The sequence below is a fragment of the Caloenas nicobarica genome, chromosome 2 (genome assembly GCF_036013445.1).
Source record: "Caloenas nicobarica isolate bCalNic1 chromosome 2, bCalNic1.hap1, whole genome shotgun sequence".
Taxonomy (NCBI): Eukaryota; Metazoa; Chordata; class Aves; order Columbiformes; family Columbidae; genus Caloenas; species Caloenas nicobarica.
The window spans coordinates 165244611-165271745 of NC_088246.1; the positions used below are offsets into that span (position 1 = coordinate 165244611).

General features: G+C 64.2%; 2 protein-coding genes across 2 annotated transcripts; one reads left to right on the forward strand and one right to left on the reverse strand.

Annotated features, from left to right (window-relative positions):
* Nucleotides 1-3530: 3530 nt before the first annotated feature.
* VPS28 (VPS28 subunit of ESCRT-I) lies at nt 3531-5980 on the forward strand. Its single transcript, XM_065628468.1, has 9 exons — nt 3531-3689; nt 3800-3828; nt 4258-4295; nt 4916-5005; nt 5094-5199; nt 5274-5375; nt 5455-5508; nt 5591-5682; nt 5777-5980. The coding sequence occupies exons 1-9, from the start codon at nt 3653-3655 to the stop codon at nt 5892-5894; spliced, it is 666 nt and encodes a 221-aa protein (XP_065484540.1). The 5' UTR covers nt 3531-3652; the 3' UTR covers nt 5895-5980.
* TONSL (tonsoku like, DNA repair protein) lies at nt 5880-22381 on the reverse strand. The gene is made up of 25 exons (XM_065628464.1): nt 22326-22381; nt 21808-21903; nt 21584-21726; nt 21243-21504; nt 21025-21154; nt 20520-20691; nt 20316-20430; nt 19103-19242; nt 18863-19015; nt 17816-17941; nt 16738-16894; nt 15688-15743; nt 15239-15328; nt 15054-15126; nt 14127-14290; nt 11282-11402; nt 10544-11204; nt 9865-10015; nt 9707-9785; nt 8085-8386; nt 7511-7652; nt 6713-6885; nt 6553-6626; nt 6278-6411; nt 5880-6209 (listed from the first exon to the last, which is right to left on the reverse strand). The coding sequence occupies exons 1-25, from the start codon at nt 22348-22350 to the stop codon at nt 6037-6039; spliced, it is 3912 nt and encodes a 1303-aa protein (XP_065484536.1). The 5' UTR covers nt 22351-22381; the 3' UTR covers nt 5880-6036.
* Nucleotides 22382-27135: the final 4754 nt, after the last annotated feature.

Sequence of the window (27135 nt, forward strand, 5' to 3'; positions counted from 1 at the left end):
GCTGGCGGCCACGCGGCTGCTCCGTCACCCTCCTCTGGTGACAGGACGGGGACAAAACCTGATGGCTGGGGAGGGGGACGTGGAGTGATCCTCCCCTGACTGCCGGCACGGCAAAACGGAGCCGATTCGGGGGATCGATGTAATTTATTGTGGCTTAGTAACAGAGCACGATAACGAGAAATCTGGACAGGTCTGCAGGGGGGAGATCTGCCCCATGGGGACCTCGTGGGGTGGAGATCTGCCCCATAGGAACCTCGTAGGGTGGAGATCTGCCCCATGGGGACCTCATAGGGTGGAGATCTGCCCCATAGGAACCTGGTAGGGTGGAGATCTGCCCCATGGGACCTCCGCAGGGTGGAGATCTGCCCCATGGGGACCTTGTTGGGTGGAGATCTGCCCCATAGGAACCTCGTAGGGTGGAGATCTGCCCCATGGAGACCTCCGTGTCCCCCCGCCGGTGCCTCCATGTCCCCCAGAGCTGGCCGCGGGTCCCCAGGCTCTGGTCAGGGCGGGACGAGCCCCTCGGTCCCTGCGGGTCCCACCCGGGACCTCCAGCGCTGTCACCTCCTTGTCCCCGGGTCCCCCACGTCCTTCTCCACGGGGCCGCGTCCCCGCCTGTCCCAGCTCGGGGGCTTTGACCTTGACCTTGTTAAACATCCCCCGGCTCTGGCGGGCCGGGCCAGGTGTCCCCAGGGGACGTGTCCTCCTCGGTTGGTGACAGGAGGTGGCACCACAGGCCACAAATCTCCAAAGCTTCATGGCAGGGACCGGCCCAGCCCCGGGGGAGGGGGCAGCCGCTCCACCTCGTCCTCTTCCTCCTCTTCTCCTCTCCTTCCTCCTCCTCTTTCTCTCTTTTTCTTTCTCTTCTTGTTTTCTTCTTCCTTTTCTGCTTCCCTTCCTCCTCCTCTTCCCACTCGATTTCATCGTCCTCCTCCTCCTCCCACTCTTCTTCCTCCTCTTCTTCCTCCTCCTCTTCCCCTCTTCTTTTTCGTCTTCTTCCCCTCTTCTTCTTCCTCCTCCTCCTCCTCTTCCACTTCCTCCTCCTCCTCTTCTTCCACCTCCTCTTCTTCCTCTTCCTCTCTTCTTCATCCTCCTCTTCCCTGTCCTCTCCTCCCTCCTCCTCCCCCCAGCTCTGGTTCCTCTTGCCCCTCCAGCCCCGCTCGCGTCGACGCTTCGCGGCCCCGACCAACCGGACCCGGCGCTCGAGTCGCTTCGGGGCCCGCGGAGCCAGAGCGCTCCAGAAAAATATCAACCTTAGGGTTTTCTCCCGAAAATCGCGGCGCTCAACCCCGGGCGGGGTCGTTCGGCTTCGCCGGGAAACGCCAACGGCCCTTCGGTGAACCCGGCGCCGGCCCATGGGCGAAGTAACCAGCGCTTGCTTAAGGCAGGTCTAAATCTCTTAAGGCAGGTCTAAGTCTCTTCAGCCAGGTCTAAGTCTCTTAAGGCAGGTCTCAATCTCTTAAACCAGGTTTAAGTCTCTTAAGGCAGGTCTAAGTCTCTTAAGCCAGGTCTAAATCTCTCAAAACAGGTCTAAATCTCTCCTTTCTGCCCTGAACTTGCACCAGGTGTCCCAGGTGACAATGGGACCCGTCCCTGTCCCCAGCAGCGATGTCACCAGCCCACGGCTCAGCAGGTCCTGTCCCAACGTCGCTTCTTTGCGTGGTGACGTCGCAGAGAATCTTGGGGCATTTCCTCTTTATTTTCGCGTTTCTCCTCCTCTCCAACCCCGTGATTCCCCGAGCGGAGACGCTCGAGGTTTCGGGAATCCCAGAAATCCGGGGTCCCCGAATGTCACCGGCCTCACGATGTCACCTCGGCGCCGGGAAGATCCGCGGAGGCGCCGACGCCTTTTCTGGGCGTTTCTCTTTATTTTCGCCGTGTTCCGGTTGGCTCGTGCCCAGGAACGCCCGGCCCGGCCCGCGGCCGAGGGCAAAGTCCCTCCCGCCCCCGCGGGGACGCCCGTGGCCTTGACCCTTGACCTTGGCCGATCCCGGCGGGTTTATGGCTCCCGGTGCCACCTCAGCCGCTCCTTGGCCTTCGTCCCCATCCTCCTCCTCTTCCCTCTTCCTTGTCCTTCTCTTCCTTCTCTTCGTCCTTCTCTTCCTCCTCTTCTTCCTCCTCCTCCTCTTCGTCCTCCTCTTCGTCCTTCTCTTCCTCCTCCTCCTCTTCTTCCTCTTCCTCCTTCTCCTCTTCCTCCTCCTCCTCCTGTTCCTCCTCTTCCTTCTCTTCCTCCTCCTCTTCCTGCTCCTCCTCTTCCTCCCCATTCTCCTCTTCCTCCTCCTCTTCTTCTTCCTCCTCCTCCTTGTCCTTCTCTTCCTGCTCTTCCTCCTTCTCCTCCTCCTTCTCTTCCTCCTTCTCTTCCTCCTTCCCCTCCTTCTCCTGCTCCTCTTCCTCCTCCTCCTGCATTTCCAGCCGGTTGCTGCTGTCCCCCAGACACTCCCTGCAGGGCAATTTTTATGGGAAAAGTGGGAAAAACACCTCTTATCTAATACAAAGTTTCACCTGTTTAATGCGTATTCACTTAATGTATCTTCATTTGGTACCTATTCATTTAATGCACATTCATTCAACACGTGTTTATTCAATCCACATTCATCTAATACACATTCATTTCATGAATATTTAATGCATATTTATTTAATGGATATTTATTTAATGTACATTCATTTTATGTGCGTTCATTTAATGCACACTTATTTAACACAGGTTCACTTAAGGCACGTTCATTTCATGCACATTCGTTTAATGCATTTGAATAAAGGTTGATTTTTGTTCATGGATATCGGTAAATGTAGATTGTTGCAGGTGGAAAAGAGAACCAGAGTCACAAGAAATTCAGGCTTTGGAGGGTTGAACGCGACGATGCTCCAGAATGTGCTGACATGACCGTATTGGAATAAACGTTGATTTTTTTGTTCAGGAATAAATGTAGATGGTTGTTCACAGAAAAATGAGACAAGCTCTGAAAATCAGCCCCAACACATCTTTTGGAGAAAAAATTAATAGCTTTATCTTGGGGGAAACGGGGTAATGATTCTGTGGACCAGTCTGTGCCAAATTTCAACAAATGTCCCAAAAAGAAGCTTTAAAATGAAAACGTATCAAATTATAGTCGCATTTTGAGCTGATTTGAGCTTCGCACCCTCGGAGCATCGCGCAGGTTTCTTCGGCCGCCTCGTCCTCGAGGCCGGAGCCAAATCCCGTCGTTATTTCAACTCCCAGTGGCTGCGCTTGGGGTCAGAACAGACACAATCGGACAAAAAGCAAAGAGAAATTTTATCGGTTTTTTTTAAGGCAACAGGTTTTAAACCTCAACACCCGCACGAGCGAAGCGCCCAACCCCCCCAAAAACCCGCGGGGCCCCTTTAAAGCGGCTTTTCCCGCCAAACCCGGCAGCTTTTCCCGCCACAACCGGTGGCTATTCCCGCCACAACCGGCGGCCCCGCCCCTCCCGCCTCGGCCCCGCCCCTCCCGCCCCGACCCCGCCCCTCCCGTCCCGGCCCCGCCCCGCGCAGGCGTGACGAGCCGAGCGCCGGAGCCTCGAGCCGCCGCCGCGGCCATTTTTGCGGAAGCCGCAGCGCGGAGCCGCCGGCAGCGGAACCGGGACCGACCCACACCCGTCCGGGAGCGGGGGCGGGACGGACCCGGCGGGATGTTCCACGGGATCGCAGGGCCGCCCGGGGTGGGAGGTGAGACCGGGGGAAAACCGGGGTTACCGCGGGGAAGGGGACCGGGGTTACCGGGGGGGGGCCCGGTGTCCCGCAGCCCCGCCTAACGGTGCCACCCCTGCTCTTTGCAGCCCCCGGGAACAAGCCGGAGCTGTACGAGGTGAGTACGGCGCCCTCCGCCCCGGGGCTGAACGGCCGCCCCCGGGGCTCGAACCGGGGTCTCTGGGTCTCGAACCGGGGTCTCTGGGGGCTGAGCCGCCGCCCCCGGGGCTCGAACCGGGGTCTCTGGGTCTCGAACCGGGGTCTCTGGGTCTCGAACCGGGATTTCTAGGTGCTGAACCGCCGTTCCCAGGGCTCGAACCACGGTCCTAGAGGCTGAACCACCAGCCCCAGGGCTAAAGCGCCGGCCCGGGGCTCGAACCGGGGTCTCTGGGGGCTGAAGCGCCGCCCCCGGGGCTCGAACCGGGGTCTCTGGGGGCTGAAGCGCCGCCCCCGGGGCTCGAACCGGGGTCTCTGGGGGCTGAAGCGCTGCCCCTGGGGCTCGAACCGGGGTCTTTCGGGGCTGAGCTTCCCCTTTTTCCCCTTGCAGGAGGTGAAGCTCTACAAGACGGCCCGGGAGAGGGAGAAGTGAGTCAGTCCCTGCGTGTCCCCAGAACCGGGGCGGGGGCAACAAGGGACACATGACCCCCAAGCGGCCCTGGGGTGACGGGGGATCAGAGGACATCGTGTGTGGTCACTGTGCCCTGAGCTCTATCATCGTAGCTCTGGGGACACGGTTGTCCATCGCAGTCTCCTCCTTCTCCATCATGGGCCCTCCTGGGATACTGCCCGGCATCGCGGTCCCTCTGGGGACATTGTTCTCCATCATGGTCCCCTCTTCTCCATTCTTGCCCCTCCTCAGACATGGCTCCCTGTCACGGCTCCTTGTTCTCCATCATGGTCCTTCCCGGGCTGCCGTTCTCCATGACCATCCCCTCTTTTCCACCATGGTCCCCTTCACTCCATCGCGCTCCTTCCTGGGATGCCATTGTCCACTGGGGTCCCCCGTCCTCCATCCTGGTCCCTCCTGGGCCGCCATTGTCCACCATGGTCCCTCCTGGGCCACCATTCTCCATGACCATCCCCTCTTCTCCACCACAGTCCCCTTCACCCCATCAGTCCCCTCCTGTGACACGGCTCCCCGTTGTGGTCCCCCCATTCCCCGCCACGGTCCCTTTGTCCCCCCACATCGTCCCCCCCGGTTGCAGGTACGACAACATGGCCGAGCTGTTTGCGGTGGTGAAGACGCTGCAGGCGCTGGAGAAGGCGTACATCAAGGACTGCGTCTCGCCCAACGAGTGAGTCCCTTCACCGCCAGCCCCCGCGGTGCCACCGGCCCCCGGGGCGCCTGGCGCAGCCACCGCGTTGTCCCCGATGTCCCCGCAGGTACACGGCCGCCTGCTCGCGCCTCCTGGTGCAGTTCAAGGCGGCGCTGAAGCAGGTGCAGGGTTCGGAGATCAGCTCCATCGACGACTTCTGCCGCAAGTTCCGGGTGAGCCGCGGCGTTCCCCGGCGTTTCCCGCGTGCCGGCGCCGGTGCCGCCGCTCACGCCGCGTGTCCCGGCAGCTTGACTGTCCCCTGGCCATGGAGCGCATCAAGGAGGACCGGCCCATCACCATCAAGGATGACAAGGGCAACCTCAACCGCTGCATCGCCGACATCGTCTCTGTACAGCACCGGGGGGGCTGGGGGGAGTTTGGGGGGGCCGGGAGGGTCGTGGTTTTACCCAACGCTCTGTCTCCCGCAGCTTTTCATCACCGTCATGGACAAGCTGCGCCTGGAGATCCGCGCCATGGACGAGGTGGGTTCGGCCGCCACGGCGCCAGGAGCCCCTGCCTTGGTGACACCGAGTTCACCCCAGATTTCCCCCCTGGCCCCCCCAGATCCAGCCCGACCTGCGGGAGCTGATGGAGACGATGAACCGCATGAGCCACCTGCCCCCCGACTTCGAGGGCCGCCAGAAGGTCAACCAGTGGTGAGTGCCGGTTTGGGGGGGCTGGTGCCGGTTTGGGGGGGCTGGTGCCAGTTTGGGGGGGCTGGTGCAGCTGAGCGGCCCCCCTACCCCCCAGGCTGCAGACGCTCAGCGCGATGTCGGCGTCGGACGAGCTGGACGATTCGCAGGTCCGGCAGATGCTGTTCGACCTGGAATCCGCCTACAACGCCTTCAATCGCTTCCTGCACGCCTGAGCCTCCCAAGTCCCCTCCCAGCGCTTACTGGTGTTACGGGGACAATAAACCCCTCGTCCGTCACCCCAAAAAGCCACCAGCCGCCGGTGATAAATACAGTGTGTAATGGCCGCGCCGGTTAAAACCACGAGCCGCCAGCGCTTCAGAGGCTCTTGCAGAAGAGCTTGCGGTGCCGCGCGACGGTGCTGAGGGTTGTGCCGGTGTCACCGGTGTCACCGCGCTGGGTGACGTGGCGCCCGCAGAGCCGCAGGTCCTGGATCAAACTGGTGATTTTGGCCCAAGTCGCAGCATCCGAGGGACCGTCCACGGAGCAGCCTGGCGGGGAAGGGGCTGTTAGCGGGGGTTTGGCTGCACCACTGCCCGTATTGCTGCCCACACCGCACCTGCCAGGCTGAGGAACCGCAGCCCCCGGCCCCGCTCGCCCAAGGCGTCCAGCAGCGCCCGCAGCCCCACGCCACCAACACCAGGATTTGCCGAAAGATCCAGGGAAACCAGCGCCGGGCAGGAGGGGAGACACCTGTGGCAGGGGGGAGGAGAGGGGGTGTCACTTTGTCCCCCGCTGTGTCCCCAAGGGGGTCCCCTCCGTCCCCAGAGCCAGCACAGGGTCCCCATTGGGAGGATCCTGACGCCAGGACCCCCAAGCCCCGTGTCCCCTCACCTGGCCACCTCCAGCACGTCGCTGTCACCCAGGTGGTTCCCGGAGAGCATGAGGTGGCTCAGAGCGCAGCCATCCTGCGGCAGAGCCATGCCGGGGTCAGCACCACCGCGGCGAGCGGGGTGTCCCCCTGTGTCCCCGCGTCCCCCCCGTGTCCCCTCACCTGCGCCAGGAAGCTGGTGAGGGCCGCGCCGAGCGGCCGTGGTGCCGGGCCAGTGACAGAGCCCAGCTCCAGGTGGCACAGGCTGCGGCAACACGCGGCGTCCAGGAGCCGCTCCAGCCCCGCCGGGCCCAGCGCGTTGCAGGACAAGGTCAAGCTCTGCAGCTGCTCGGCCCCTGTGCAAAAAGGACAAAGGATGGTGCGGTCAGTACCACCGGGAGGAAACGGCGGCACCGCTGGAGCCGTGGGGGGAAATGCCGGTGTGGCGGGGCCTGGTGGTGCCGTGGCGACAAACCCCGGTGTGGTTTGTGCTGTGGGACAAACGCCAGTGCAGCTGGTGCTGTGATGGCAAGTGCTGGCACAGTTAAAGCCCCGGGGGCAAACACCAGCGTGGTTGGTGCCAGAGGGGCAAATGCCGGCACTGCCAGAGCTGTGGGGACAAATGCTGGCGCGGTTGGTGCCGCGGGGCCCAGCAATGCCGCAGCGGTGCTGTGGGGACAAACACCAGTGTGGTTTGGGCTGTGGTGCAAACGCCAGCACTGCCAGAGCCGTGGGGACAAACGCTGGTGCTGCCAGAACTGCAGGGGTAAATGCCATTGTGGTTGGTGCCGTGGGGGCAAGTGCCAGCACGGTCAGAACCACGGGGGCGAACGCCAGCACTGCCACAGCCACGGGGACAAATGCCAGCACGGTCAGTGCCGTGAGGACAATCACCGGCGCAGTCAGTGCCATGGAGCCCAGTGATGCTGTAGCGGTGCTGTGAGGACAAACATGGGCGCGGTTGGTGCCGCGGGGACTCACCGGGCAGGCAGAAGGCACTGGTGAAGCCGCAGGCGCGCAGGCGCAGCGCGGTGAGCGCTGGGCAGCCGCGCAGCAGCTGTGCCAGGGGCCGGCAGGCGGTGTCACCCAGCGGGTTCAGGCTCAGGTCCAGCTCCTGCAGGCTCTGCCGGGACAGACGGGGGGTCAGGGGACACGGACGAGGTTTAGGGGACATCATGAAGTGTAGGGGATGGGTGAGGTTTAGGGGACACAGGGTTTTAGGGGACAAGGGTGAGGTTTGGGGACAAAGGTGAGTTTAGAGGATGAGGGTGAGATTTAGGGGACACAGGAGGGGGTTAGGTGACAGATGAGGTTGAGGGGACACAGACAAGCTGAGGGGACACAGATGACATTTGGGGACACCCCCCTTTCAACCACGCCAGCCCCCTGTGGCCAGAGCCACGTCCCCACTGCCACCCCCATGTCCCCCCACGTCCCCATTGCCACCCTCGCATCCCACCATGTCCCCACTGCCACCCCCATGTCCCCCCACGTCCCCATTGCCACCCTCGCATCCCACCATGTCCCCACTGCTACCCCAGGTCCCCAGCGGTACCTGGCAGGCACCAGCGGTGCCGGGGGGCGGCAGGAGCCCCCGCAGCCCCTGCGCCCCCAGGCGGTTGCCACTCAGGTCCAGCAGGAGCAGCCCCGGCAGCGCGGCCAGCGCGGCCACCAGCTCGGGGACGGTGACGTCGGCCAGGCCGCACGCCCGGAGCCGCAGCTGCCGCAGCCCCTGCAGCTTCAGCGCCCGCAGCAGCGGGGGCAGCCGGGGGGGGCGCAGGCCCAGGGACCCCCCCAGCGCCAGCGCCGGGCTCTGCTCCCCCCGCGCCGTCACCTGCAGCAGCAGCCGGTCGGGCTCTGTGGGGACAAGTGGCCTTTGGTGACATTGGGGACACCCTCCCGGGAGTGTCCCCCACACCCTGGGGAGCCCTGAGGCCCCTCGGGGACACCCCAGTGCTGCTGGTGGCCCCGCGGCGGATGGGGACACAGGGGACACCCAGGTGTGTCCCATGGTGGGGACAGTCCCTGAGGGGATACCAGGTGGGGAAGAGGGTCCCCGAGGGATGGGGGGCACAGGGTCCCCAAGGTGACACGGGAAGGGACAGTGTCCTCAGGGGGACACACGGGAGGAGAAAACAGTGTCCCCAAGGGGACATGGGTGGGATGGGCAAGACTGGGTCCCCAAGGGGACATGGCGGGGGCCCAAAGAGACATGGGGGGAAGGGGGTGGAAACAGGGTCCCCAAGGAGACACGGGGAACATGGTCCCCAAAGGGTCACAGAGGGAGACAAGGCAGGGGACAGGGTCCCCAAGAAGACAGGGAGGGGACAGTTTGGGGACAGGATCCCCAAGGGGATATGGGGGAGAAAACAGTGTCCCCAAGGGGACATGGGTGGGAACAGGGTCCCCAAAGGGTCACAGAGGGGGACAAGGGGCAGACAGGGTCCCCAAGGAGACAGGGAGGGGATGGGGGGGACAGGATCCCCAAGGGGACATGGGGGGTGATGGTGAGGGTCAGGGTCCCCAAGGGGACAAGGTGGGATGGGAAAAGATATGGGGGGGCATGGAAGGGTCAGGGTCCCCAAGGGGACATGGGGGGGCCCAAAGAGACAAGGGGGGGGAGGGGGGTGGAAACAGGGTCCCCAAGGGGACATGGGGAGGGGACAGTGTCTCTGAGGGGACATAGTGGGGAACAGGGTCCCCAAAGGGTCACAGCAGGGGACGAGGGGGGACAGGGTCCCCAAGGAGACACAGGAAGGGATGGTGTGGGCACAGGATCCCCTAGGGGACATGGAGGAGCAGAAAACATTGTCCCCAAGGGGACATGGGTGGGACAATGGGGACAGTGTCCCCAAGGGGACATGGTGGGGGGGCCCAAAGACACACAGGGGGGTAAGGGGTGGAAACAGGGTCCCCAAGGGGACATGGGGAGGGGACAGTGTCCCCAAAGGGTCACAGAGGGGAACATGGGCGGGACAGGAGGGGACATGGTGGGGCTGGAGGGGACACAGAGTCCCCAGGGAGGGGACAGGTGGGGTACAGGGTCCCTAGGGGGACACAGGGGGAGATGGGGTCCCTGGGGGAGAACAGGGTCCCTGAGGGGGCGAGGCACAGGGGGACATGGACAGACACCCTGAGGGGACACGAGGGAACACAGAGGGGATGTGGGGGACTCACCGGTGCCCAGGCTGTGACAGGCCCTGCGGTAGCGCTCGCCCAGGGGGGGCAGGTCCCAGCCCTGCACCTCGGCCAGCACCTGCACGGCACAACCGCTGCCACCGGGGACGGGGACACGGGGACACAGGGGACAGGGGGACACAGAGGGGAGGTCTCACCTCCTCGTTGCTCTGCAGCACGTCCCCCACGGGGTCCTGGGGGGCCAGCAGGGCCCCCTCCTTCTGCAGGGTGAGCCGGGGCAGCAGCCCCGAGCAGGCGTGGAACCGCTCGGCCGCACGCTCCGCCAGCCAGGCCACCGTGTGCCTGTCACTGCCACAGGGGACATGGGGACAGGGGGGTCACTGGGGACATCGGGGGGTCAGCCACCCTGCCAGCCAGGCCACTGTGCACCTGTCGCTGTCACCAGCCCCATCAGCCAGGTCACTGTGTGACAATCGCTGGCACATGGGGGGTCCCTGGGGTCAGGGAGGGGTCCCTGGGGTCAGGGGGTTCACCCACTGTGTGGCTTGTCCCGAAGAGGGGGGGTTGTCCCAAATCGGGGGGTCCCATCCCAAAAGGGGATTGTCCCAAAGCGGGGGGGATTTGTCCCCAAAATGAGGGGGTCTTATCCCAAAGGGGTTGTTGTCCAAAAGGAGGGGGTTGTCGCAAAGGAGCGGGGGGGGCTGGGGGTGTTTTCTCAAAAGGGGGGTGTTTGTGCCAAAGAGGGGGGGATTTGTCCCAAAGTGGGGTGCTTGTCCCAAAGGGTGTTGGGGTTGTCCCAAAGCGAGGGGGAAATAACACAAAGTGGGGGGCGTCCCCAAGCGGGGGTTTGTCCCCAAGCGGGGGCCGAGCTCTCACCTCTGTGGCACGGGGATGAGGAACACGTTGTCCTGGACGCGGACGCGCACACGGAGCGCGGGCAGCAGTGCAGGCATGGACACAGGCAGCGGTGCAGGCAGGTCGGGGGGGCTCCCCTCGCCCCCCCCGTCCGCAGGCAGGGGGTCCCCGTTCCCCTCAGGGGGTCCCCGCTCCCGGAACGGGCCCCTCTGTCCTGCCCGGCGCCGCCGCTGCCGGGGCGCGGGGGGGTCGGCGCCGTCGCTCTCGGTCCCTGTGCTGTCCCCTGAGGATGTCACCGGCTCCTGGGGGTCGCGGCGCGGCCGCTTACGGCCCCCCCGGGCCCCCCCCAAGTCGTCCACCAGCCAGTCCTCCTGCGCCAGGTACTGCTCGGCCGGGATCAGCGCCGGGCGCGGGGACGGCGCCGCGGCACTGGGAGGGGACTTGGTGGCACCGAGGGATGCGGGGGCACCGGGAAGGGATGTGGTGGCACCGAGAAGGGACTTGGTGCTGCCAAGGCCCCGGGTGGTGGCTCCGAACTCATCCGGCTCCTCCGGCGCCCGCTGCCGCTTCTTCACCGGCCGCAGCGGCGACATGTCACCGTCACTGTCACCGTTGCCGTCCCCCGGTGCCGTTTGGGACTCAGTGACCTCGGCGTCGAACACCTGCGAGTCCTGTGCCGGGGCTGCGGGGGGGCAGCGACACCCTCAGCCCCATGGGACCCCCCCCGAACGGGGTGTCCCCGCGTCCCTGCGTCCCCACCTCGTGCCGCAGCCTCGCGCAGCAGCCGCTGCGCCGCCCGGCACCGCCGCCACGTGTCCTGGTCCAGCTCGGGGCCGTAGGTGCTCACCCACTCCTCCAGCGTCCCCAGCGGCGTCAGGCCCTGCGGGGACATGGGAGACACGGTTGGAAACGGGAGCGGAGAACATGCGCTTTTCATCCTTTGGAAACGCCCGGAGCGTTTTGGTGCTGCTGCTCCTCACCGGGCTGCGCTCGCTGGTTTCACACACCAGCGTAAGGCTAATGCACAGACAGTCACAGGTTTAAATTAAAACACAAATAAATCCAGTTAACTTCTTCTTTAGATTGGATAATAGGAAAAAAATCCTTCCCAGAAAGGGCTGTGGGGTGTTGGAACAGGCTGCCCAGGGCAGCAGTGGAGTCACCATCCCTGGAGGGGTTGAAAAGGTGTTTAGACGAGGTTTAGGGACAGGGGCCAGTGCCAGGGGTGGGTTATGGTTGGACTTGGTGATTCTGAGTGTCTCTGCCAACTGAAATGATTCTACGGTGTACAGAGTGTCCTGAGAGTGTCCTGAGCTGGAAGGACCCACAGGATCATCGGTTCCAGCTCCCGTCCCTGCGCAGGACACCCCGCAGGTCACACCGTGGGTCTGAGGACGTTGTCCAGCCTCTTAGAACAGAATCACAGAATCATTCCAGTTGGAAAAGCCCCTCAAGATCATCAATCCAACCGTTCCCCCACCCCTGGCACTACTCCTGTCCCTGAGAACCTCATGTCCGTCTGTCCAGCCCCTCCAGGGATGGTGACTCCAGCACTGCCCTGGGCAGCCTGTTCCAATGCCCAACAGCTCTTTGGGGAAGAAATTGTTCCCCAGATCCAACCTCAGCCTCCCCTGGCGCAACTTGAGGCCGTTTCCTCTGCTCCTGGCGCTTGTTCCTGGGGAGCAGAGCCTGACCCCCCTGGCTCCAACCTCCTTTCGGGTCTAAAAAACATTCAGACGAGGTTCTTGGGGACATGGGTTAGTGCCAGAGTTGGGTTATGGTTGGACTGGATGATCCTGAGGGTCTCTCCCAACTGAGATGATTCTACAGTTCTATGATTCTAAGCAATTCATGAAGACATTGAAGAGCCCTGGCCCTAAGGTAAGAAAGGCCTCCCTTATATCCATTTTGGATTTATCCATTTTTGTGATACCAGAGTAAACTCGTCATTTCTGACACGTTGCTCTTTTGAGAAAACAACATCGAGGCAACCAAAGCAAAGACGAGCCTTTGGAATTAGTCTGGTGTGAACTGGAACCTATAAGAGCAGAAATCTGGGATAACGTTCGCAATTCCAACGTGGAATTGATTCACACTTGCATGATTCTGTCTTTAAAGAGCTTCGGTATTGGGGAAGTTGACACAAGACAGTAACCACGTGTGGTCAAAGAGGCAAAGAACAACTCAGGAAGACGCCTCCTCGTTGCGATAGGTTGCTGTGGACGGGCCTGGGGAGAAGAAGCTCCAGAGAGACCTCAGTGTGGCCTTTCCGGGCTTAAAAGGGGCCGATGAGAAAGATGGGGATGGAGATTTTATCAGGGCTTGTTGTGACAGGGCAAGGGGTGATGGTTTTAAACTGAAAGAGGGAGATGTAGATGAGATATCAGAATGTTTTGCCCCTGAGGGTGGTGGGAGCCTGGCCCGGGTTGGCCAGAGAGGTGGTGGGTGCATCTCCCGTGTGAGGAAAGGCTGAGGAGCTGGGGCTCTGGAGCTGGGGAAGAGGAGACTGAGGGCTGACTCATTCACGGGGATCAATATGGAAAGGGGGAGTGTCAGGAGGATGGAGCCAGGCTCTTCTGGGTGACAGCCAGTGACAGGACAAGGGGCAATGGGTGCAAACTGGAACACAGGAGGTTCCACTTGAATATGAGAAGAAACTTGTTCCCGGTGAGGGTGCCAGAGCCTGGCCCAGGCTGCCCAGGGAGGCTGTGGAGTCTCCTTCTCTGCAGACATTCCAACCCGCCTGGACACCTTCTGTGTAACCTCAGCTGGGTGTTCCTGCTCCGGCGGGGGGTTGCACTGGGTGAGATTTCGAGGTCCCTTCCAACCCCTGACATCCTGGGATTCTGTGACCCCTGGAGACACCCTGGGCCAGGCTGGACGGGCTCTGGGTGCCGACATCCCCAAGGTTGGACCGGGAGACCTCGAAGGTCCCTCCAACCCAAACCGTGGGTGTCGTGACAACCTTGAAGCGCTTCTCTCCCCACCAGTAGGAGAACAAAGGACCTTGTTATGCCGTAAACAACAGGTTTCTGTTCCTTTGGGAGGACAAGGCAGGTGGCTGTGCAGCCAGCCGTCTCCAAGGCATTGTTTGGCGGCAGAAGAGGTAGATGCTCATGGCATCAGGCACCTTGTTAATCGCTGTGAAGGCGACCACCTCCTTCACTGGACATCGCTGCACCGACAGCCTGCGGAGCGGTCATATCCTGCTCTCTTTCTTATACCTTAGTTTTCCTTCCCTCTCTACCACTCTCTTTCTCTTTTCCTTTTGAACATATGAGAGTAACATCATCCCAAGCTCTGCTGTCGGGTTCTCGTTAAATTCTGTATTATAGCTACTAATGGTTGCCAACATATCGCTTGTAGGAGAGCTTTTTGCTGTTCTACTTTTGCCAAGCCGCTATTCGCTGTAACTAGACTAGTATGCCAACACATGGTAAAACTCGCAATTGGATTGTGAGTTCGACGCACAACGGCCTAGAATTAACCCCGGGTTAACTCGTCCCGGCTGTTGGGACGGGACAGGCGCGTTTACCCAGCTGTGTGCTGGACATTGTGAGGGCCGAGGGTGTCCCCGCAGTGTCCCCGCAGTGTCCCCGCTCACCTTGGCGTTGCGGGCCGTGACCGAGGCCCCGTGGCGCAGCAGCAGCTCGGCCACCTCGAAGTGGCCGCAGGCCAGCGCGTCGTGCAGGGGGGTGATGCCCTCGCAGCCCGGCCCCCCCGGGTCGTCCCGCGATGCCCCCCGCTCCAGCAGCAGCTGCACAATCTCTGGGGGGGAGCACAGGAAGGCTTGGGGGGCTCTGCCTGTTTCTGGGGGGTTTTCCCACTCCTGGGGGGCTCTGCCTGAACCCGGGGGCGTTTCCCACTCCTGGGAGGCTCTGCCTGAACCCAGGGGGGGTTTGTCCACTCCCGGGGGGCTCTGCCTGAACCCAGGGGGTTTCCTCACTCCTGGGGGGCTCTGCCTGAACCCGGAGGGGTTCCCCACTCCAGGGGGGCTCTGCCTGCTCTTGGGGGGGTTCCCCACTCCTGGGGGGCTCTGCCTGCATGTGGGGGGGCTCTGCCTGTTTCTGGGGGGGCTCCCCACTCCTGGGGGGCTCCGCCTGCATGTGGGGGGGCTCTGCCTGTTTCTGGGGGGGCTCTGCCTGAACCCAGGGGGTTTCCCCACTCCTGGGGGGCTCTGCCTGCATGTGGGGGGGCTCTGCCTGATTCTGGGGGGGCTCCCCACTCCTGGGGGGCTCCGCCTGCATGTGGGGGGGCTCTGCCTGTTTCTGGGGGGGCTCTGCCTGAACCCAGGGGGTTTCCCCACTCCTGGGGGGCTCTGCCTGAACCCAGGTGGGGTTCCCCACTCCTGGGAGGCTCTGCCTGCATGTGGGGGGCTCTGCCTGTTTCTAGGGGGGTTCCCCACTCCTGGGGGGTTCTGCCTGAACCCGGGGGGGTTCCCCACTCCTGGGGGGCTCTGCTTGCACCCCTGGGGGTCCACCCACTTCTGGGGGGGCCCTGCCCACTCCGGCCCCCCCCGACCCCAACTCACCCAGGTGCCCGTGGTTACAAGCCTCGTGCAGGGGGGTCCAGCCGCAATAATCGCGGGGGTTCAGTGGGTGCCCCTGGAATTAAAATAAACGGGGCGGGGGGGGTGACAATGACTCCAAGAGGCTGTGGGGACCCCCAAGAGGCCCCAGGGACCCCCCGGTGCTGGGGGGGGTCCGTGTCACCCACCTGTGCCAGCAGCAGCCGCACGCGGCGCAGGTCGCCCTCGATGCAGGCGCGGTGCAGGGCGGTCTCCCCGCGCTCGTTGCGACGGAGCCACTGCCGGCAAGGGGGGTCAGGGGGACACCCGGGGACCCCCACACCCGCGCTGGGGGAGGGGGACGCCCCCCATAGCGGGTTTGGGGGGGGGGCAGGGGGAGAGCCCCCCCAAGGCTTTGCTCTTTGAGGAGGGCAGGGGAGGAGTGAGGGCCCCGCTTTGGGGGAAGCAGGGGAAGAAGGAACCTCCCCATTTTAGGGGTGTCAGGGGAAGGGGGAACCCCCCATTTTGGATGTGTCAGGGGAAGGGGGGGAAGGGGGGGAAGGGGGGGAAGGGGAACCCCCATATGTTGGGGGTGTCAGGGGAAGGGGGGGAAGGGGAACCCCCCATTTTGGGGTGCCAGCCCCCCCAGCACCCTCACCTTGCGGCTCTGCCGCCGCCCAGGGACGCTTTTGGTGTAACCGTCCAGCTCGTCCTCTGCCAGAGACCCCCCACCATGAGAAAGAGCCCCCCCCAAACCCCTTTAGAGCCCCCCCAAACCCCTCTGACACCCCAAAACCCCTCAGAGCCCCCCCAAACCCCTCTGACCCCCCCAAACCCCCTCAGAGCCCCCCCAAAACCCCTCAGAGCCCCCCCAAAACCCCCAGGACCACCTCAGAGCCCCCCAAAACCCCACTAAACCTCCCCACCCAGGGCCTCCCAAACTCCCCTAGACACCCCCAAACCCCCCCAGACCATCCCCATAGCCCCCAGCCCTCCCCAAAGCCCCTTTAGACTCCCCCCAGGACACCCCCAACATCCCCAGACCCCCCCAAATCCCCCAAACTCCCCCAAGGCCCCCCGGGACACCCTCAAACCCCCCCAGTGCTCCCCCAAGATCACTCCAATCCCCCCCCACACCCTAGATCACCCCCAAACTCCCCTAGACCCCCACATAGCCCCCCCGACCTACGCAGAACCCCCCAAAACCTCCCCAACCCCCCCAGACTCCCCCAAACCCCCCAAGTGCTCCCCCAAGATCACTCCAGCCCCCCTCCCTGCACCCTAGACCACCCCCAAACTCCCTTAGACCCTCTTGTAGCCCCCCCTAAATGTACACAGACCCCCCCAAAACCTCCCCAAACCCCCCAGGACACCCCTAAACTCCCCTAGACCCCCCACAGCCCCCCAAACCTACAGAGTCTCCCCAAAACCTCCCCAAACTCTCCCAACCCCCCCCAGATCCTCCCCAAACTCCCCTAAACCCCCCCACAGCCCCCCAAGCCTACACAGAGACCCCCATACTCTACCAACCCCCCCCCAGACCCTCCCCAAACCCCCCGGGACACCCCCAAACTCCCCTAGACACCCCCATAACCCCCCCAAACCTACATAGAGCCCCCCCAAAACCTCTCCAAACTCTCCCAACCTCCCTCCAGACCGTCCCCAAACCCCCCAGGACACCCCCAATCTCCCCCAGGCCTCCCCTCACCGCTCTGGGACAGCTCCAGCTCGCTCTCCTGCCCCTCGCTGCTCTCTTCCTCCTCCTCCTCCTCGGTGTCCCCCCCGAGCCGGGCCCTGGTGAGCGCGGCCCCGGCTGTGTCCCCGTCCCGCAGCTGCAGTGCGTGGAGCTGCCGCAGCACCTGCCGCTGAGCACCGGGAGGACCAGCAACATCAGCCCGGGGGGGTTACTGAGGGGCTGGGGAGGGTCTGGGGGCCCTGGAGGGGTTCATTGTGGGGCTGCGGGGGTTCTGGGGGCCCTGGAGGGGGGTTACTGGGGGGCTGGGGGAGTTCTGGGGGGGGTCATTGTGGGGCTGGGGGAGTTATTGGGAGGTTGGGGGTGGTTCTGGGCGAGTTATTGGGAGGTTGGGGGTGGTTCTGGGGGCCCTGGGGGTGTTCATTGGGGGGCTGGGGGTTTCTTGGGGCCCTGGAAGGGGTTATTGGAGGGCTGGAGGGGCTTGTTGGAGCATTTGGGGGGGTTCTTGGGGTGTTGGGGGGGGCTCCCTGGGACCCGGGTGGGGCTCAGCAGGGGCAAGGGGGTCGTGGGGGGGGTCATCAAGGGCTGGGGGCGGGTCTTGAGGCATTTAGGGGGGGGTTCATTAGGGCACTGGGGGGGGCCCTATGGGTCCCCATGGGGGCTCATTGGGGGCTGGGAGGGGCCTGGGGGGGCTCATTTGGGGCAGGGGGGGCTCTGGGGTTGCTGGGGGGGGGTCACTGGGTCTGTGGGGGGGTTCTTGGGTGTCTAGGGGGTCACTGGGTCTGGGGCCGGTTCTTGGGGCCCTGCGGGGGGTCACTGAGGGCTGGTGGGGCTTGTTGGAGCATTTGGGGATTCTTGGGGTGTTGGGGGGGCTCCCTGGGACCCAGGGGAGGTCACTGGGTCTGGGGGGAGTTCTTGTGTCCCTGGGTGGGGGGCACTGGGTCTGGGGGTCGTTCTTGTGTCCCTGGCGGGGTTCTTGTGTCCCTGGGGTTGGTCACTGGGTCTGGGGGGGGTTCTTGTGTCTCTGGGGTGTGTGGGTCTCAGACAGGGATCCCCCCATCCCAGGGGGTCTGTGCCCCCGTCCCCCCCTGACCTGCAGCCGCAGGTCCCCGGCGCTCTCGGCTCGTGCCAGCGCAGTGTCCAGGCAGGAGCGGAGCTGGTGCGGGGGGGCCCCGGCCTCCCCCATGGTCAGCGCCATCCGCAGCCATGTGCGGCCCTCCTGGGGACACGGGGGGTCACACCAGGGCGGGGGGGACACGGAGACCCCCCCCCGGGCTCCCACAGCAGCCATGGAGCCCCGAGGGATGGGGGATCCCACTCAATGAGCCCCCCCCAGCACCCCAAGAACCACCCAGAGCCCCCTCCAGCACCCCAATTAGCCCTCCCCAGTACCCCAATTAGCCCCCACAGCACCCCAATTAGCCCTCCCCAGCACCCCAATTAGCGCCCCCCAGCACCCCAATTAGCGCCCTAGATCCCCGCCAGCCCCAAATAAACCCCCTCAGGGATCCCCCATCTCCTGATGAGCCCCCCAGGGCCCAAATGAGTCCCCCCAGCACCCCAAAAATCCCCACAGAGCCCCCCCGGCCCTTGATGAGTTGCTCCAGGGACCCCCCAAGCCCCTAATGAGCCCCTGCAGGGCCGCAATGAGCACCCCCAGCACCCCCCCAGTCCCCTCCAAATGCCTGAAGAAGCTCCCCAGAGCCCTCCCAGCCCTGTAATGAGCCCCCCAGCACCCCAAGAACCCCCACCCAGAGCTCCCCCCATCCCTCAATTAACTCCCCAGCACCTCAAGAACCCCCCTGAACCCCCCCAGACCCCAATAAGCCCCCAGACCCCACCCAGGGTGCCAAGTAGCCCCCCAGCACCCCAAGAACCACCCCCCAGGGCCCCAAGAACTCCCCCCAGGGACCCCAGTGCCCAAATGAGGCCCCCCAGTGCCCAAATGAGCCCCTCCAGGGCCCCCCCAGCCCCCCAATTAGTCCCCCAGTACCCCAGGAACCACTCCCAGCACCCAAATTAGCCCCCACCCAGATCCCCGCCAGCCCCAAATAAACCCCCTCAGGGATCCCCTATCCCCTGATGAGCCCAAACAAGCCCCCTCCAGCACCCTAAGAACCCCCCCAGAGCCCCCCCTCACCTCCAGCGCGTCCCCCCGGTGCAGCGCCAGCTCCTCCCGGTGATGCTGCAGCGCCCGCGTGTGGTCCCCAAGGTCCCCGAAGGTGGTGGCCAGGGACACATGGATCACGGCCACCTCCCCCGGCGGCCGCCCCAGCTCCTGCGCCAGCCCCAGCTGCCCCCCCGGGGAACCCCCGTTAGCGGGGACACCCCTCAGGGACACCCCCAAACCCTCCTGCGTGCGTGTCCCCGCCGGTGTCACCTGGCGCTGGTAGCACTGGATGGCACGGTCGAAGTCCCCGTGTTTGGAGAAGGTGTCCCCAAGCTGCTCGCAGAGGGACAAAGCCCCCGCCGGGTCACCCGCCTCCTCCAGAGCCTCCTGCAGCCGCGTCACCTTGGTGGCTGCGGGGGGGGACAGAGGGGACATGGTGGGGACGCCCAGAGACACCCCACAGGGTGGGGGGTGGTGTCCCCTCAAGTGTCACCTGGGGGACATTGTGCCCCTGCGGACACTAAGCCATTCCTGGGGACATCACCCTGCCCTTGGGGACATTGTCCCACCCCCGGGGACACCATCCCACCCCTGTCTCCTTGTGTCCCTTATCCCCACCCACACAGAACAGGGGACAGAGCTAGGGGGCCCAGCAGCCCCCCAGGCCATTATCCCTCCCCTGGGGACATTGTTCTGCCTCTGGGGACACTGGCCCACCCCTCGGGCACAACCCCTCCCCTGGGGACGTCATCCTGCCCCTGGGGACGCTGTCTCTGCCCTGGGGACACTGTTCTATCTCTGGAGACACCAACCCACTCCTGGGGACACAATCCCTCCCCTGTCCCCTTGTCCCCACACACAAGGAACAGGGGACAGAGCTGGGGGGCCCAGCAGCCCCCTGAGCCATTGTCCCTCCCCTGGGGACATTGTCCTGCCTCTGGAGACACCGACTTGTCCCTGGAGATGCCAACCCACCTCTGAGGACACCGTCCTACCCGTCCCCTTGTGTCCCTTGCCCCCGCACACACAGAACAGGGGATGGAGCTGGTTGGGCCAGCAGCCCCCCAGGCCATTGTCCCTCCCCTGGGGACATCGTCCTTCCTCTGCGGACACCAACTCACCCCTGGAGATGCCAACCCACCCCTGGGGACACTGTCCTGCTCCTGGGGACATCGTGCCTCCCCTGGGGATGCTGTCATTCCCCTGGGGACACCAACCAACTCCTGCAGACATTGTGCCTCTGCTAGGGACATCGTCCCACCTCTGGGGACACTGTCCCTCCTCTGGGGACAACACCCTGTCCCTGGTGAGCCCGTACCTGTCCCCACCTCACCATATCGCAGGCAGGGGCACAGGAGCCAATGTTGCCAGGGTTGCTGGGCTCGTCTGGCCCCGGTGGACCCCGTCCCTGCCCTGGGGACAACAACCCACCCCTGGGGACCCCGGCCCTGTCCCCAGCTCACTGTCCCTGTCCCCAGCTCACCGTATCGCAGGCGGGACCGCAGGAGCTGGCGCTGCCAGGGCTGCCGCGCTCCCAGCGCGTGGGCTCGTCTCAGCGCCCTCTTGGCCGCCCCAAAGTCCCCGAGACTCAGCAGTACCTGGTGACAACGACCACACACGTCACTGGAGACCCCAGATCCCACCCGGGAGGGGGGACAGGGGGTGCGCAGCCCCCCCCAGCACCCACCTGGCCGGTGCTGCTGCAGCAGTCACTCTCCAGCGCCGGGTCGCGCAGTTTGCGGGCGCAGTCGCGCGCCCGGGCCAGGCAGCGCAAGGCCCCCCCCGGCTGCCCCTCCCGCAGCCGCAGGTGCCCCAGGTTGAAGTACGCGCGGTACAGGTCCTCGGCCAGCTGGCCCTGCCTGGCACCGTGTCACTGTCACCCCCTGGGTCCCACAAACCCACCCCTGCCTCGCACCAGGTCACTGTCACCCCTCAAACCCGACCCTGGCTGTCATTGGGGTCATTGTCACCTCCCCGGGTCACCCACACCCACCCCTGCCTGGCACCGGGGTCACTGTCACCCCCCAAACCCACCCCTGCCTGTCACTGGGGTCACTGTCACCCCCAAACCCACCCCAGCCTGTCACTGGGGTCACTGTCACCCCCAAACCCACCCCTGCCTGTCACTGGGGTCACTGTCACCCCCGTGTCCCCCAGACCCGCTGCCGGGGGCTCCTGCCCATCCCACTTACTCGGCCAGGAAGATGCTTTTCTTCATGTAGTGCTCACACTTGGCCGCGTCCCTCAGGCTGTCGTAGACGAGCGCCAAGTTCAAGTACAGCCGCGTCCTCATCTCCGTCAGCTCCCGCCGGGACACGCTCCCTGGGGACAAAACAGCCACACCAGGAAGTGACAAATCCACCCCCCAGGGGCTGGAAAAACGCTCCAGTCTTCCCCAGCGCCACGTCACCTTCCAGTTTCTCCTCCACGATGGCCAAACTGGTGCGAAATGCCCGCTCGGCCTCGCGCAGCGCCGCTGTCGCCGCCGTGTCCCCTCCTGCTGCTTCCGTGTCCCCTCCTGCTGCCGCTGCGTCGCCCCCCGGCGCCGCGTCCCCGCCCGGAGCGCGGCTCTCGGCCATGAACATGTATGTGCGGCCGATGGTGGCCCAGGCGCGTTGCTGCTCCGTGTCGTCCGAGAGGGACCGCGCCAGCTCCAGGTGCTGCCGCTGGTGCTGCGGGGAGGGCGAGAAGCATCAGCATCCCCCCGCTAAATACCCCTCGGACCCCCTCCCAGAAAAATGTAGACCCCACCTTCAGCGCCGCCTCGTAGTTCTCCAGCTCGGCCAAGCGCTCGCCGATCTTGCGGTGAGCGACGGCGCAGCCGATGCCGTCACCCGCCGCCTCCAGCAGCCGCAGCTCCTGCCGATGCTCCTCCAGAGCCTCCTCATAGCGGCCTGGGGCAGGGGAGGGGGGTCAGATGGAGGGGGGGTGCTCAGGAGAACCCCCCCAGAACCAAACAGCCCCTCCAGACAAACCATGGCTGGCCAAGATCTCCCCAAGCTGGTTGCAAAGCGCCGCCTCCTCCAGCAGGTTCCCGCTGCGCTGGGCTTTCTCCTTCGCCTTCTGCAGCTCTGCGGGGCAGGGGGGGACGTGGTGGGGACCCCCCCTGCCCACCCCAGGGACCCCCCTCTCATCAAACCAGCCTGTGCCCAGCGTGGCCGCTTGAACCCAGGGCATGGGGGGGTCTCTGCAGCCCCCCCGGCGTGTGTGTTACCCCCGGGGGGGGTGAGGAGTTCGGGGCCGGGGGGGGACACATAGTGGGGGATTATAAAGGGGCATGGAGGGGGGAGGACTGAGGGACCGGGGGGTGAGGGAGCCCGGGGGGTGAGGGAGCCCGGGGGGAGGCCCGGGAGGGGCGGGAGGGCCCGGGAGGGCACTGGGAGGCCGAGGGGGCTCGGGGAGGCCTCGAGGTCCCGTGTAGGCCCCGGGGAAGCTCCGGAGCCCCGTGCAGGCCCCGGCGGGCCCGTTTAGGCCCGTTCGAACCGGGACTCACGGCGAATCTCCCGCTCCGCGCTCATCACCCGCCGCCGCTCAACCCGCCGAACGCCGCCCGCCCCGCCCGGCTGCCCCCATTGGCCCGCGCTCCGCCCCCTGCACCAATCCGCGTGCGGAAGGGCGGAATTGGCCGTTTTCATTGGCCAGCGCGCGGAACTGAACCCGCCCCCCCGGGCAGCGCCTGGCCGCAGGGGCTGCTGGGAAGTGCGGCGGCCCGGGCGCGGGGGCTGCTGGGAAGTGTGGCGGCCCGGGCGCGGGGGCTGCTGGGAAGTGCGGCTCCCCCGCCGGCCCCCGCCCGCTGCTCCCAGCGCTCCCAGTGCTCCCAGTGCCACCGGCGTCCCCAGCTGCTCCCAGTGCCCTCCAGCCACCGCCCGCTGGCCCAGTAGCTCGCAGTAGCCCTTGGTGCTCCCCAGTACCTCCCAGCCCAGTGGCCCCAGTGTTTCCGGTACGTCCCAGTGCACTCCAGTAGCCCCCAGTGACCCCCAGTAGCCCCCAGTGACCCCCAGTAGCCCCCAGTGCACTCCAGTAGCCCCCAGCGACTCCCTGTGCTCCCCAGCCCCCGCCAGCCCAGTGGCCCCAGTGCTCCCAGTAGCCCCCAGTGCACTCCAGTAGCTCTCGGTGCTCCCCAAGACCCCTCAGGCCAGTGCCCCCAGTACCTCCCAGTACACTCCAGTAGCCCCCAGTTCTCCCCGCTACCCCCCATCCCAGTGACTCCAGTGCACCCCAGTACACTCCAGTAGCCCCCAGTACCTCCCAGTGGTCCCCAGTGCCCCCAGTACCCCCAGTGCACTCCATGTCCCATATCCCCAAGCCCCAGCCCCACCCTCCGCCCCCGTGCCCCATCCCACAGCTGTCCCCATGTCCCCAAGTGCCACCTGGTGTCCCTGTCCCCACCCCTCTGGGGCTCAGGGATGTGAAATGGGGCACGGGGACATGGGACAGGGCGTGGGGACACAGCTTGGGGACACAAAACAGGGCTTGGGGACACAACATGGGGTGCAGGGACATGGGACAGGATGTGGGGATGCGGACAGGGCTTGGGGACAAGGGACAGGGTGCAGGGACACGGGACAGGCCTTGGGGACATGGGATGGGGTGCAGGGACATGGGACAGGACACGCGGATGGGGGACACGGCGTGGGGACAAGGGACACAGGGTGGGCACCCCAGGGACGGGGACATGCACCCCAGGGTGACACGGGCCAGCTCTGGCCACATGGGTCCCATGTCACCCCCCGCCAGGTGTCCCTGTCCCCTCAGGTGTCCCCAGGGTGTCCCCATCCCCCTGGGGTGTCCGGGGGGGTGACACCTTCACTTTGGGGACCCCCAGAGACCCCCAGGGACCCTGTGCCACATCCAGGGACACCGTGCCACATCCAGGGACACCCAGGGTGACACCAGAGCCCCATGTCCCCCCACACCGTGGGACCCTGGGCAGTGTCCCCTCCCCACCGGTGTCCCCATCCCGGGAGACCCCCCCACACAGACACCATCGCCCCCAACTCCACCTCAGCACCTTTATTCCCAGCCCCACATTTGGGGGGGGCACAGCCCCCCCACTCCGCGATGGTCACCCCCGCATTGTCCCCCCCCATCCCCCCTCTGTGTCCCCTCTGATGGTGACGGGGCGGGGACAGGACCCCCCCAAAGTGGGGGGAGCCCAATTGCACTCATTTGGGGTCCCCCTCCTTATTGGGGGGGGGTGGAGCCCCCCAGGGCTCCCCCAACTCCTTGGGCTTGGCCGGGTCCTTCAGCACCTGATGGGGCGGGGGGGACGCAGGGGACAATGGGACCCCCCCGGCCATGGCTGCACCCCGGGAGGGGCGCCCAGACCCCCCCAGATGCCCCCAGACCCCCGAGGCCCCCCCAGGCCCCCCTGTCCCAGGGACCCCCAGTTAAGCTGCCCCATCCCAGGGGATCCCCCAAACCTGCTGCCCCCCATCCCCTGTCCCATCCCCAGGGCCCCCCCATGTTGAGGGGACCCCCCCCCCACCCCAAGGATCCCCCCCACCAGTTCTCCCCCTGCCCCATCCCCAGGGACCCCCAACTATCCCAAGGACCTGGGGGGACCCAACCAACTCTGCCACCCCCCAAGGGACCCCCCTGTGTCCCCCCCAGCCCCTGCCCGATCCCAAGGACCCCCATCTTGAGGGGACCCCCCACCCCTGTCACCTCCCACTCCTCCTCCTCCCCCAGGGCCCATCCCCCCATGCCCCCCCACCTCCTGCCCCATCCCAGGCACCCCCAGTTAAGCTGCCCCATCCCAGGGGATCCCCCCAAACCTGCTGCCCCCCATCCTGAGGCCCCCCCCGACATCCCCCCCGCCCCATCCCCAGGGCCCCCCCCATCTTGTAGGGATCCCCCCACCCCAGGGACCCCCCCAGCCCTGTCCTGTCCCCAGGGACCCCCCCCATCCCAGTCCCATCCCCAGGGTCCCCCCATATTGAAGGACCCCCCCCCACCCCCTGCCCTGTCCTAAGGGAACTGCCATTCCAAGGGACCCCCCATCCCTGCCACCCCCCATGCCAGTCCCATCCCAAGGGTCTCCCACCCCTATGGCCCCCCCAGGGTGTCCCACCCCCATGCCCCCCCATCCCAGGGACCCCCCCATCCCCAGACACCCCCCAGTTAAGGTGTCCTTGGCTCTCAGAGCAGAGAATGACAAACATTCCCTGTGCCGGGGCTGAGCTCTTGTGCTCGCACTGAGTCCAAATAATGAGCGTGCGAGCTGGGGAAAAGAAAGGCTTCTAATGCAGGAGGAAAATTCACCCATCCTCAGTGAAACCAGCACCACTAGTATTTGGTTATTCTATTAGACTGTGTTTATCCCAGTCCAAGTTTCTCCCTTCCCTTTTAATTCTCTCCAACATTGGGGAGTGAGTGAGTGAGCGGCTGCGTGGTCCTATTGCCAGCTCGGGTTAAACCGGGACAGGGGGACACCGTGGCATGCGGCACAGCGCAGCACGTGCCGTATGGCATGGTGTCCCGGTTTTGTTAAAAACGAGTTTCTCTTTTAGTGAATTTTCCTATCGGCTAGAGTCTCCTTACTGACTGCGCTTTCCTGAAAGCTAGATACGTGTTTTGGCAGACGTAGCAATGGAATGCGAGGTCGCTGATAAGGACGCACGTCCTGCGAGAGGGGCAAGCAGAAGCGAGTAAAACTGACCGAGTATTCCATCCCATTCATGTGATACGTCATATAAAAGTGGGGGATCACGAGGATCTCGTCCCTTTTCCCTGTGGCCAACATTGGGAGAGGACCTTGCGAGTCGTCCCTGCGAACCCAGGTCTGGTGACGGACTGAATCCAGCTCCGGTTGGCTGCAGAGTCCAGTCCAGGACTTCGGGTGCCACATCTGCCAGAGCAGCTGCTGGGACTTTCCACATCGGTTTTGTATATTTTGTACTATTTTTTCTATTTTTATTAGCGTGCATTAGTAAAATGTTTTTAATTTTTTCCAGCTCTTCCTCTCTGTCCTTCTTTTGCCTTCCAATCGCGTGTCCTTAGTGGGAAAAGGGGAGGGGGGGGTAAAATGGGAAAAAGGGGGCAGAGGGGGTCAAGAAAGCATCTGCGGGAGCAGCAGGATGTGCAGCTGCAGCTCAGGGGCCTCGGGCAGCTCATACAGAAGGATGGTTTTTGTGAGCGTAAGGAGTGAGAATGACAGATTGGGTCGGAAAACCACCCCTATATGTACGATGTGTGAACGCTGGGCCTGGGCGTGTGAATCACGGAATCCCAGAATCCCGGGATGTCAGGGGTTGAAGGGACCTCGGGAGCTCACCCAGTGCAACCCCCCGCCGGAGCAGGAACACCCAGCTGAGGTTACACAGAAGGTGTCCAGGCGGGTTGGAATGTCTGCAGAGAAGGAGACTCCACAACCTCCCTGGGCAGCCTGGGCCAGGCTCCGGCACCCTCACCGGGAACAAGTTTCTTCTCATATTCAAGTGGAACCTCCTGTGTTCCAGTTTGCACCCATTGCCCCTTGTCCTGTCGCTGGTTGTCACCCAGAAGAGCCTGGCTCCATCCTCCTGACACTCCCCCTTTCCATATTGATAACTATTAATAAGTCACCCGTCTGTGGGGGCTACGGTGGGTCCGTGGATTCCCTGATGGAGGGTGTGGGGACAGACATCAGCCTTGGAGATATTAAAGCCTGCCCATGAGAAAAATGGGAGTAAAGGAGTATCCGGAGATAAGAAGGTGTACCCGTGCGAGAGAAGGGAGAAGAGTGCCATCGATGACAGCAAAATCAGCCAATGAGATGTTACTGCTGCAACTTGTAAACAATAGTGAAGAGACACAGGAATTGCTAAAACTGTCTAAAAACGCCCTTGTGGCAATAAATGGCACCTACTGCTTCCACCCTGGAAGAACTCGGTCTACGTCGTTCGTCCGTCTCGGCTGCGGCACGTGGTGACCCCAGCGTGATGCTGCGTGAAGGAGGATCCCGCGTGAGGAAGCGGCGGCGGCGCTGCGACAGCCGGTGACGAGCTGGGGACGCGGCGCCCGGTGAGGCCGACAGAGCTGCCGAAGATCCGATCCTCAAAAAGACCCCGCGCAGCAGCAGCTGAGCCGCCGGCGGCATGGGGGGAACTCAGCCAAAGAACAGGGTATTATGTTACCTACATGGAAGCCGCTTCTGAAAAAGCGGGGTATCAGCCTTCTGGAGTTGACTTTACAAAGGACGTTACTATGGGGCAAAGCACCACCCAAAGACCCAGAGAAACAACCGAACTGTTAACGACACGGCACTCGTTGCTGGAGGCTTTGAGGGGATTAAAAGAGCAACGGGAACGGGCAGAGACGGC